Below are 12,011 nucleotides of genomic sequence, written 5' to 3' on the forward strand. Positions count from 1 at the left end.
TGCCTTAAGCAACTAGTTAAACAATGATAAGTGATACCCATTACAGATTCAGAACATCTGGATGAGATTGAATGCATGGGAGACAGATGGGGAATTTGATGTGGTCAAGCCGTACTAACAGATTCAGACTACATTGAAACTCTAGGAAGTGTCAGCAATGACATGGAGACCCTGTTATACAACCCAAGAAACCATCAAAGTGAAGACCAGATATAAAGCAAATGAAAAAGTGTTATCTTATTAAGAATATCGTTTTTAAAAACAATTTTTTAATTGTTTTTGCATCGACAGAGAAGCTGTTGTGAAATTCAAGATGTTTAAAATACGTAGATCTAAGGAGGAGGAGCCGACGGCTCCAGGGCAGGGTAAGTAGTCATTGAATGCAAATAACTGCCAAACAACAAAGTATGTGAACATTTATTTTTAAAACATGATATGAACTTCAATCAAAGCTGTACTCACAATCTCTTAATTCTTTGTAAATAATGCATCTTTTTATGACAGTGAGAATAAAAGTGAAGTCAATGGTGCCTGGAGTTATGATCACCCAGCATGTGGAAGAACTACCTGAGGGCATGACCAACCCAGATTTCACCCGGAAACCCATTGCCCTAACTATTCAAGAAGGTAAGGTTCTGTGTACCTAGATGCATCAACTGTGTTTGTGTTCCTGTTGCTCACTGATAGACACGATCCACACAGCTCATAAGATGGTGGAACAGTGTCCGATATGCATCTGCAGTGTTAGATTGCATATGGTGCTGCTAAAGCCTTGAAAATGATCACTTCCTCTGCTCATGTCACAGAAAACCGAAGATAATGTTAATGCTAATCGTTGGCGTTTAGCAAGCAGTTACTCCTAATTCTCTTTAATATAGTTCAGGGAGGTGATATAGGATTACAAGTGGTCCCTTGAGACGTACAGTATGTGAAGACGCTTGCTATCGCCAGGTGTGAACTGACATACTTAGAGTTGTGAGTGTCTAATTTGTTAAAGGGGCCCCTTTATGCTTTTTGGGGGTTTTTCATTCCATGTAGTGTGTTATATACAGTAGGTTTGTGTGCATGTAAATGGTCTGCAAAGGCTGAATTCCCAAAGTTCCTTCCAGAGGGAGTTTCTCTCCCACTCAAAAATGAAGGGCTTTTTGAACATTAAAGCATGTGAATATGTCACAGTAGAGGCATAAAATAAAAATATGGAACCTGAAAACGAGCATAATAGGGTAGGGTTGCTCAATTAATCGTATTTTAATCGCAATTACGATTATGGCTTGCAACGATTACAAAAACAACATAATCGAAATAAAACGATTTTTTTGTAATTATCATTATTATTTTTTGGTTTTTCAGTTGAATTATACTTAAAGTTCAGGGTAATCAACTGTTAAATACATACTGTTCAACATTTTTCTCCAATAAATTGACGTTTTCAAAGTAAATGGATAATCGTTTTTAATAATCGTGATATCAATTATTGACCCAAATAATCGAGATTATGATTTTTGCCATAATCGAGCAGCCCTATAATAGGGCCCCTTTAATGCCAGGTCTGAACTGTGTACTGTATAAAATGGTAACATATTGCTAATTTCTTGTTGCCATCTCTATAGGAAAATTGGCATTCTTCAGAGCAATTGTTGTGGGCACCCCAACACCAACTGTGACATGGATGAGAAATAATGGAGAAATTACTGAAGAAAGGTACAAAGTCGTGGACGAAGGAGCTGGTGAATATCAACTGCAGGTGAGATCCCTGAGCATGTCATGAACATGTTAGTGATATAACTTACAAGTGTAAGGAAGACTAGCAGAGCAATGAATACATTGGAATGATGAATAAGCTGCCCTTATACTTTATGTGAAAATACTGATCATCATTTATTGATTGTTAGATGCCCGGTGTATCGTCGGACCTAGCTGACACCTACAAGTGTTGTGCCAGAAATGAATATGGAACAGCGTTTGTTACGGTTACGCTCAATGTTATTGAGGGTCAGTTACTTTGTTGCTCTTTTTCCATTATATATTGCATCAAATCACATTTTAACGATAAATTACATTCGTTTCACTTTACTTTTCCATTATAGTTGGCTTTAAGAAGGCCAGAGCCATGCAAGAATCAAGGACAGGTACACATCTTACATTTAATCTGTAATAATGCAGAGTTACTTGTTAAAATAAAGTATTCATGATTCTGGTTTTGTTATAGCTGTCAGAGAGACACCCGAAGACTTCAAAAAGGCCTTAAATAAGTAAGGAGTATATTTAAGAATGAGTTATTTCCTAGCCACATATAATTGTAATAATATTTGTCTATCTCTTTGTAGGGTTGACATGGCCGCAAAAGAATACAAAAAACCTGAAATCGATGACAAGTTTTGGGAACTTTTGTTGAGTGCAGAAAAGAAAGATTATGAGTCCATCTGTGCTTCGTATGGTGTCACTGATTTCCGTGGGATGTTAAAGAAACTAAGTGAAAAGAAGATGGAAAGGGAGGAAGAGCAATCAAAGGTATGTTTCAGCTTCATCCACATTGAAATATAATCCTTTGTAACCTTACATGCTGTAGTACAAACTCTAAAACCTTTTGGGTTCTTTTCCTCCTAATAACAACAGGTGGTTGAAAGGCTATGTAACCTAAAGCCCATCGAACTGAAGCCGGGTGGTGGCGCAGAGTTTGAACTTGAAATGTCTCTTAAAGACCCTACCAGCAAAATCTTTTTATTCAAGGTGAGATGCTTACTCTTTTTGTCAATGGTTAAAATATTTAAAAGCACCAAATGTCATATTGCGTATTCTAAAACAGGGCACATTTCCTAAATGTTTATGACGGCTTACAGGATGGAGTTATGGTACCTTTTGATCTCGACACAGAGATTAAGCATGGACTGAAGCAAGTGGGAAAGAAGTTTGTGTTTAGCATCAATGGTGTTGACCAAGACGATGCAGGACTATACCAAGTGGAAGTGGATGGTATTAAGATTTTCTCGACTGAGTTCAAACGTAAGATGTTACACCAAATGTACTACATTTATAGTAAACAATTGTAAAAAGAAATAAAAAAATGCCATGAGTTGTTATTATACTAATAATTATTTTGTTTTTCATCTAGCTCCCCCTGTGGACTTCTTGGTTAAGTTAGAAGACGTGAAAGCAGAGGAAAGAGAGGATGCTATGTTTCAGTGTGTCGTATCTCAACCAATGAAAAGGATCAGTTGGTTGGGAAAGACAGTCGCACTGGAGCAGGGGGAGAAATATGACATCCTTGTTTCAGAGGACATGCTGATTCACTCATTGGTGGTAAAGGACTGCCTGGTAGTGGAACAAGGAATTTATGCTGCTGTGACTGGACTTAAATCCTGCAATGCATGGCTTATAGTGGAAGGTACTTTTTTTACATATTCTATCTATTTATAACACGAAAATGACCAAATATTGAAAATGTCAAATAAAGCATTAATTGCCTGGTACTCTGTGTTTTGTATTAGCTGACAAGGATCCAGCCACAAAAGGGAAGAAGAAAGTTCGCAAAACAACCAGAGCAGGTGGTGGTGGAGCAGATATTTTGAAGATTGCAGAGGAGCAACAGGCTAAGATAATGCAAGAGAGAGAGGGGCTTATTGCAAGGGCGAGGGCAGAAGCAGCAGCAGCAGCAGAAGCAGCCGCAAGAGCTGCAGCGGAGAAAGCCGAGGCTGAAGCTAGAGCAAGAGCGGAGGCCAAAGCTAAGGCATTGAATGCAGGAGAAGCAACCACTGATGAGGTGGAAGAGATTAAGGGCGAAAAGGTGGAAAAAACAGCTGAGCCCAAAAAGGAAGAAGAGGAAGAAGCGGAGCCCACTGAAGAGAGAAGAAAGAGAGTGAGAACAGGCCCACTTGTCCCTGACACAGTTATTGGTAAGCATTTGAACATCGTCATTCTATTCCAACAACTGCTTTGATGTTTATATACATTTCTGTTCTCGGTTAACAATAAGTCTTATTTCCATTTAGATCCAGGAGTATATTTCACTGCCGGAATGTCCGATGTAACAGCAATCATTGGTACGGATGCAGAACTAGTCTGCAAGCTGAGCAGTGAGGACTGTGAAGCATTCTGGTACAAAGATGGGAAAGAGGTGAGAAAGAGTTGATAAAGGAATAGCTTTCACTATAACCCTCGTATTTAAGCTTGTTTACATATGTGTGTGTCTGTGTTTGGATTTCAGATTACAGCTTCAGATGATATCTGTATTGTTGAAGATGGGAATTTCCGCAAACTAATGATCAAAAACTGCAAAGACAATGATGCTGGAAAGTACCGCTGTGAAGCAGATGGGCGTAAAACAGAAGCTTCGCTATGTGTTGAAGGTACGGTAATCAGAATTAATTGGAGGTACTCCAAATAAAGCAGCCATTGTGAGAACTAGTAAAACAATAATATTTTCTTAGCTCATCAATTATAATTTCGGTTAAAATAGGTGTTTCTTCTTCTAGATCCTCCAAGAATTAACCCTGATGACCTTACTGAATTTATGAAACCTGTCGTAATCAAAACTGGGAAAGAAGCTTCTTTCAAGCTGTCCTTTGTTGGCCGTGAACCCATGAAGATCCAGTGGTACAACGAGGGAGAAGAACTGTTTGAAGAATCCCATACCAGAATCGAGAGGTCTTCAACAAATAGCCGCCTGGTGCTTACCAAGTGCCAACGGAAAATCACAGGAGAAATTAAGATTAAGATTAAAAATGAATGTGGAACGACTGAGGCGATCACGCAGCTTGTTGTTCTAGGTAAGGTTTCTCTGATGCATGTTGAGAGCTGAATCTTCATCCCTTGTCTGATGGTTGTTAAAGGTCCCAGGACATGGCCATTTCTACTGATCATAATTCCATTGTTGAGGTCTACTAGAATATATTTACAATGTTCAATGTTCCAAAATCACATTGGTTTCTCATACAGCATCTCTGTATAGTATGTGTATTCACTCTCTGTCCTAAACGGCTTGTTGGAGCTCCTGCCCCCCCCCCCCCTATGAGCCCACTGTGCTCTGATTAGTCAACCAGCGTTACAGCTGGACATCAGTGTTTATGTGTTAGCAACCAGAAAATGACACCAGTAAGGACAAACAAATGAGAATGATGCGTGGGGTCTGGGTGCCGTGTTGGCGGGACGTTGCGGGGCTCGCTGCTCCGCCCTTTGAGGCTCGAGGAGCGGACAGTGTGAGCTGGATTACTGGTGTAGTTTCCTGGTTGCTGCGTGGGGTCTGCGAGACAGTGAGACACCACAGAGCTCAGCCTGAGCACACACACACACTCACAGCCTGAGCTCCGAGTGTGTGTACGGAGCTCTGTGCAGCACGGCGGCTGAGAAAAGATAAGGCTGAGTGAGTGTGTGTGTGTGCGGAGCTCCGCAGCGTTACGTCAGTATGCCCCGGAAGAAACAAATGGAAAAAGAAAAATCTCCAACGAGGCGTTCTGGGGCAGCATAGACAGGTATTTTCTGTGTTAGAGTTTTACTCGCAACAGGGTGTACTTTGAGGGTTTGTGACTCTGCAGACCGTTTACATGCAGAAAAAGCTACATAACACACAAGGGGACGGGTAATAACCAGAAAAGCATGCCATGGGACCTTTAACGTAATATCAGACGTGGATATGAGTGTTTTTGTGTTTTATTATTTGATCTCACTACAGACAGACCAACACCACCCATGGGCCCTGTGGATATCATTGAAAGTAATGCAACTTGTATTGATATCAAATGGAAGAATCCCAAAGATGACGGAGGTTCTCCTATCACCGACTACATCCTGGAGCGCCAGCAAATTGGCCGTAACAGCAGGAAGAAGTTAGGCAAGATTGGACCAGAGGCTAAATACAGAGATACTGATGTGGATCATGGCAGAAAGTACTGCTACCACATCAGGGCAGAGACTGATCAAGGCACCAGTGACCTGATGGAGACTGATGACATCCAGGCAGGGACAAAGGGTAAGTCTTCTTACATGCAGACCAAAATGTATTTACAGTGTCCTGAAAACAGTAGCCGATACAAAGGCATCTTTTAAATGTCTTCATTCTTTTAGCTTACCCTGGACCTCCTTCAATACCTAAAATTGAAAGTGCTTTCAAAGACTGTATCAATCTTGCTTGGTATGCACCTACCAATACCGGAGGAACCGACATTTTGGGATACAACATTGAGAAACGCAAGAAGGGCAGTAATCTGTGGGGCTTTGTCCACCCAGCCGATCAGCCCATCAGAGGTAAGGCTTGTTAGAAATGTTGACTGTGTTCAAAATGTAATGCATTTATTTGTTTGTATACCCATGTTGTGCGAATGTGAAACAGTAGATTGTTATTTTCTACATTATAGTCTTATCCATACTTTTTGTCACACCAACAGGGAAAACGTATGCATGTAAGGATGTTGTAGAAGGTCTCGAGTATGAGTTCCGTATATCAGCTATCAACATTTCTGGTGCTGGAGAGGCAAGTGCGCCTTCTGAATTTGTGTTTGCAAGAGATCCAAAGGGTGAGTAATATGTCGATAAAAACTCAATTGTTATTTTCTCAAAGGCTAATTGCTCAATGTTTTAATGCCTTAATGTTTACACTTTCAGAGCCTCCTGGTCAGGTCATTGACCTGAAGGTAACAGACTCCACATACACCACCTTATCACTGGGCTGGACCAAACCCACGGAAGAGGAAGGGGTCCAAGATGAGGCCAAAGGATACTTTGTGGAGCTCAGACCAGCAGAAAACCCAGAATGGAGTCGTTGTAACTCCAGTCCTATCATTGTTACATCGTTTACTATTATCGGTCTGAAGTCTATGGCCATGTACTGGGTGAGAGTTGTAGCCACCAATGAGGGTGGAGATGGTGAGCCTCAAGAGTTAGACAACTACATCATTGCAATGCCTCCTCCAGGTGAGTCAGTGGAAATTGTGCACATATTGAAGTAAAACAATTTGATTCTATTTCTCTCCATGTAATCACTATTCCAACATTTCACATTTTTCACAGTGAGACCACAATTCACCGACAAAAAAATTAAGAACTTCATTGTAATGAAAGCCGGAAATTCTGCTCGAGTCAACTACAACTTTGTGGTACAGTATATTCTATTAATTCCAAAGAGTATAAAAACATTCAAATTTGACACTTGCCTTCTGCTCTTCAAAAAAGTGAAACCCTGTATCTAAGCTATGTATCTGCTGTTGTTCGCAGGCCTCTCCAGTACCGACTATCAAATGGCTAAAGGACGGCCTTCCTGTCGGCAAGAATGTGACAGTGAGCAGCACAGACAATTCATCGCAGTTAATGATCCCCTCATCAGAGCGGCAGGACACTGGGATCTACACAATCATTGTGAAGAACATGGTTGGTCAGGAGACCTCAAGTGTTGAGATAAGAGTCACAGGTACAATAAAAAGAAAGTTAAACTACTGGCAATAAATAAGAGTAAAATGAGCACCGATGGTTTACAGATTTGCATTGTTTGAAAGACCTTTCCTAGAGTTGCTGTTTTTTGGAGGAAGTTTAACAAATATTTCCAGAATTTAAAGTTTAGGCCTATTAAAGTAATGTTAGGGTGCAATTTTAATTTTTAAATCAAGCTTCCTAAAAGAAAGGCATTGATCTTTTGTATTCACTTTGCACTAAAAGGGTGCATAGGGTAACAATAATAAAAAGATATAATAATAATAATCCTTCCTACCTGTTTCTAGATGACCCCAAGCCCCCGGGCCCCGTGGAGCTGGAAGAGAACGTGTCGGGAACAGTGACAGTCTGCTGGGATCCCTCTCCAGATGAGAAGAAAGACGACAGGCTGCACTACATGATCACCAAGCGGGATTCTGTGAAGTGTACTTGGCAAACTGTGGCAGACCATCTCTTCAATAACAAGTACACCATCATCAACATCATGCCAGGAACGCAGTACAAGTTCCGGGTCTATACCAAGAATGACATGGGTCTTTCCGAACCCTCTGAGTCACCATTCTGGGAAGTGAAGAAAACAAAAGGTAGGTTTTACCAAAAGTGAGGAAGAATTTGGTGTAGAACTGTAAATAATAGTTCCTTAATCAATTAGGTAATCAACCGGAAATCAAAGGGCAACAATTTTGATAACTGCTTAATCATTTCAGCCATTCATAAAACAAATTGCCAAACATTTGCTGCTTTAGCTTTTCGAATTTAAGGATTTATTTTCCGGTTTTTCTTGCCATTTCTAAATCAAATATATTTGGGTTTGTGACTGTCATTCAGATAAAATAAGATGTCTCTTTAGTCTGTCAAAACTTGTTTGGAAAAATTGACATTTTACAATACAAAAAATATTAGCATACAGTAGACTAATCATTCAATTGATCAACTGCAAAATAATTAAGATTAGTACAATTTAAAAGTAATTGCTATGAAAAATGTTCTGCGAAATACACTAAATGGAAATTAATCAAAAAAGAGACTAAATAGAATTTAACATTGGAAGGTGTTTTCATCATTTGGCATTACACTGTGTAACTGTTCTTTCCTTCTCTTTTTTTCTTCCAGAAACATTTTCTTTAAACCTTCCTGAATCTAAAACGTGTAGCTTCGACACGCCTCCCTCATTCTCTGTCCCACTTAAAAAGCACAAAAGTCCAGAGAGCTATGAGTGCTACATGAGTTGTGCAGTGACAGGGAACCCCCGACCCCATGTAACCTGGTACAGAAATAACATTAGCCTGAACACCAACACTAACTACTTCATATCCAACACATGCGGGGTCTGCTCCATGGTGATACTCAAAGTTGGGCCCAATGACGATGGGGAATACATGGTCACTGCAGAAAACTCAGTGGGCAGAGTGGACTGTTCAACCAAACTTGTTGTTGAAGGTAAAACACATTTAAATTATTCTTCTCAGGCTGTATGGTTTAATAATTCCCTACTCTCCTTCTTTTTTTCAGATTAGAGTGATGCAGTGGGCTTGATCTTCGGAAGACGCCCGTTTTATTTGAATAATAGAATTACCAGTAAAGGATTTGCCAATTTTTAAAACCTTTTTGTGAATGAATATATGAATGTGTTTAAATTAACCTTGGAGAAGAAATTAAAAACAAAGAAGGACATCTAAAAGCATGGATTCATACTAGATCTTCTTGTTTTTGCGTGTGAATTTTACCTGATTTACTTACTGGATGCAAAGAGAACTCTGACAAGAGACATCCGAGATTCAACGGTAATGATATGCTTATCTTGCATCCAAACATGTTTATTCATTGACCTATTTTTCGCTGAGCTGCAATTGGAGTTTGTTTTCTTTGCTAAGACAGAAACTAAGCTGGCTTCTCTGAAGTAAAAACATCTTGGAAAATTGACAGTATGACAGAATTGGCTTTGACTGAGTTTTTGAACGTCTGTTTGATTAATTAATCGTATTGCCAAAATGTAAATAAATGCTTCCTGTTTAGCAGAAACGGTCTTACTTGCCTGTTTTTAGCCTAATTTGTATCATCATTTTTTACTTGCTATATACCAAGACTAAAAGTCTACACGCACTTCAGTGTCTCTGCGAGGCTGTACAGTATAGGCACTGCCGTGTTTTCAGCTAAATGCTAACGTCATCATACTAACACTCAAAATGACCATGTTAATATCATGTTCATTTGCAGATGTGAATACAAAATTAAAAAGTCTACCTAATAATGGCACTCGATGAAAAATGACTGTCTGCGCAGAATTTGAATTCAATCTATTGCTGACACATTTCACAAAGACATTAGGATTCATCCTCAGGGCACCATGAATGTATGCTAATGTTGTGGGAATATATATAAATTGTTAACAAGACATTGCATTACAAATACTGCATTGTGCCAACGGTTGGGAGAAGCACCAAAATGCCATCACCTTATAATTTAATCCTTTTCGACAAATTGTCATAACTTTTAAAGCAAAGGATTTTGAGTTTACAAGAACGGGAGGAGACAGAAGGACAACCTGTCGCCGGTGTCAAAGTATAAGAACAAAAATGTCAACATGATGGCAATCTATTAAAAAAGCCAGATGAAATACTTGAATATAGTGCAATGGATAGAACTAAACATCTAGTGCGGGTATCAAAAAAATGCACACAAAAAACCCTGGCTAGAATATCAAACTTAAACATTTCGATTAATAGGCTCAGGACCTGGCATTGTCTCTCGCTGCATTTACTGTTGCCTTCAGGTACAATTCAAACATTCATCATTTAGTAGCAGTAAATGCTCCCCTAAATGACATCACAAGTATAAAGTCAACCAGTGCCATCATTTTACACAGTAATAAGACATTCGAGATGTTCTGATTGACACATGTATCAAGTATTTTAACCATGAAAAATTGTTGGCTTTACTAAGCCAATATTTGACTATATATGTTGCGTGTTGCAAATACATTCAGTTTACCATGTACAGTAGCCCTGGCATAATGTGAGGCATTTATTGTCCCTTTCCATTATGTAACTTCACAAGCACTGGTTCCACTTGGCCAACTGTCCCATGGCTTTACATGTTCTTTTACTGTGAGCTCTTGTTTGCAACACTTTAAAAGCGTATTGCACTTTGTTACGTCCCCACTAAGGTCTAGGGGACCTGGAGACAATAACATACAACCAATAATTAATGAGGGAGTCAGCGTAACAGTTTCTAAAAGGTTTATTTTCTTAACCCAGAACCGAACAGACATGTAACTGAAACCTTAGTTGGTGAGGAGGAGGAGGAGTCAAAGGATTGCGCCAAACAAAAGAAACAAGCATAACAAAACCAGGCCTATCTCTACTTCTATCCTTTGAAACCAAAACTCAAACAAAAACCCTCACTAACTAAACTACAAAGACTTTGACAAAACAATATACAGGGGTGGCAACAATCCGCTAACCTAGTGTGTCTAAACATTAGTTAGCTACGTGGTGAGAAATGTACAGGGTACCCCAGACTTACCTAACTCCTCCACCTCTCAACACACTTTCAATAAGGTCAGACAATACAAATACATTTAGTGGCTAAACACTGCAGGCTCCTTCGTCAGAAACAGGCCCAGAGTGAGAGAGCGAGAAGACTTCCTGGGTGCCTCCTTTATGGTCGGCCCTGGCTGCTGATAGGCCAGCTGAGGGTGAGAGGATCCAATCAGCCATCAGACTCAGGTGCACAGGCAGATACCGATCAGCTGCTGATTAGCTGTGCAGAAGACAGGGAGAAGAGAGAAACACAGGAGGGAAGGAAAACCACACCAGTACAGCCTGCCTGGCACGTAACACCCCCACACATATAAATCCAAACAGTATGTTTGGACCTTACAATGAACATTTTCTATTTACATAGCACGAGATAGTGCATCGGCAAGAACATTATCGGAGCCCTTTTTATGGCTTATGTCAAGGTTGTAGTTCTGGAAAATCAATGACCAACGCATAAGGCGTTGATTGTGGTTGTACATCCTTGAAAGAAAAACCAGCGGATTGTGATCAGTGTATACCTTAATAGGTTTTACACTGGAGCCAAGATACACCTCAAAGTGCTGCAAGGCAAACAATAGAGCTAAAGCTTCTTTTTCAATAGTAGAGTACTTCAACTGATGTTTGTTGAACTTTCGGGAGAAGTAGCTCACGGGGTGATCGATAGCCTGTGCATCTTCTTGTAGAAGAACAGCCCCTGTCCCAACTCCACTGGCATCAACCTCGAGCTTGAATGGCTTCGAAAAGTCTGGTGCAGAAAGAACAGGAGTACAACACAGAATACCTTTTAGGCTCTCAAATGACTGTTGACACTCACCGGACCAAACGAAAGGCTTTGAGGGACTGGTCAACGTAGTGAGTGGGTCCGCCACCGATGAGAAGTTTCTGCAGAAACGGCGATAGTACCCTGCCATTCCTAGGAAGCGGCGAAGTTCCCTCCTGGTGGTTCTCTCTTCTCCCTGTCTTCTGCACAGCTAATCAGCAGCTGATCGGTATCTGCCTGTGCACCTGAGTCTGATGGCTGATTGGATCCTCTCACCCTCAGCTGGCCTA

The 12,011-nt window shown here is 40.3% G+C and overlaps 1 protein-coding gene across 1 annotated transcript; it reads left to right on the forward strand.

Moving 5' to 3' along the window:
- The first annotated feature begins 278 nt into the window (after positions 1-278).
- LOC117539517 (immunoglobulin-like and fibronectin type III domain-containing protein 1) lies at positions 279-9,435 on the forward strand. The gene is made up of 22 exons (XM_034205713.1): positions 279-365; positions 505-627; positions 1,611-1,744; positions 1,893-1,992; positions 2,088-2,129; positions 2,210-2,252; positions 2,328-2,511; positions 2,617-2,730; positions 2,841-3,003; positions 3,113-3,385; positions 3,489-3,893; positions 3,990-4,114; positions 4,205-4,346; positions 4,473-4,766; positions 5,669-5,965; positions 6,061-6,240; positions 6,381-6,509; positions 6,598-6,906; positions 7,003-7,088; positions 7,207-7,399; positions 7,707-8,003; positions 8,533-9,435. The coding sequence occupies exons 1-22, from the start codon at positions 314-316 to the stop codon at positions 8,934-8,936; spliced, it is 4,089 nt and encodes a 1,362-aa protein (XP_034061604.1). The 5' UTR covers positions 279-313; the 3' UTR covers positions 8,937-9,435.
- The last annotated feature ends 2,576 nt before the right edge of the window (positions 9,436-12,011 follow it).

This window comes from Gymnodraco acuticeps, unplaced genomic scaffold (genome assembly GCF_902827175.1).
Source record: "Gymnodraco acuticeps unplaced genomic scaffold, fGymAcu1.1, whole genome shotgun sequence".
Classification (NCBI taxonomy): Eukaryota; Metazoa; Chordata; class Actinopteri; order Perciformes; family Bathydraconidae; genus Gymnodraco; species Gymnodraco acuticeps.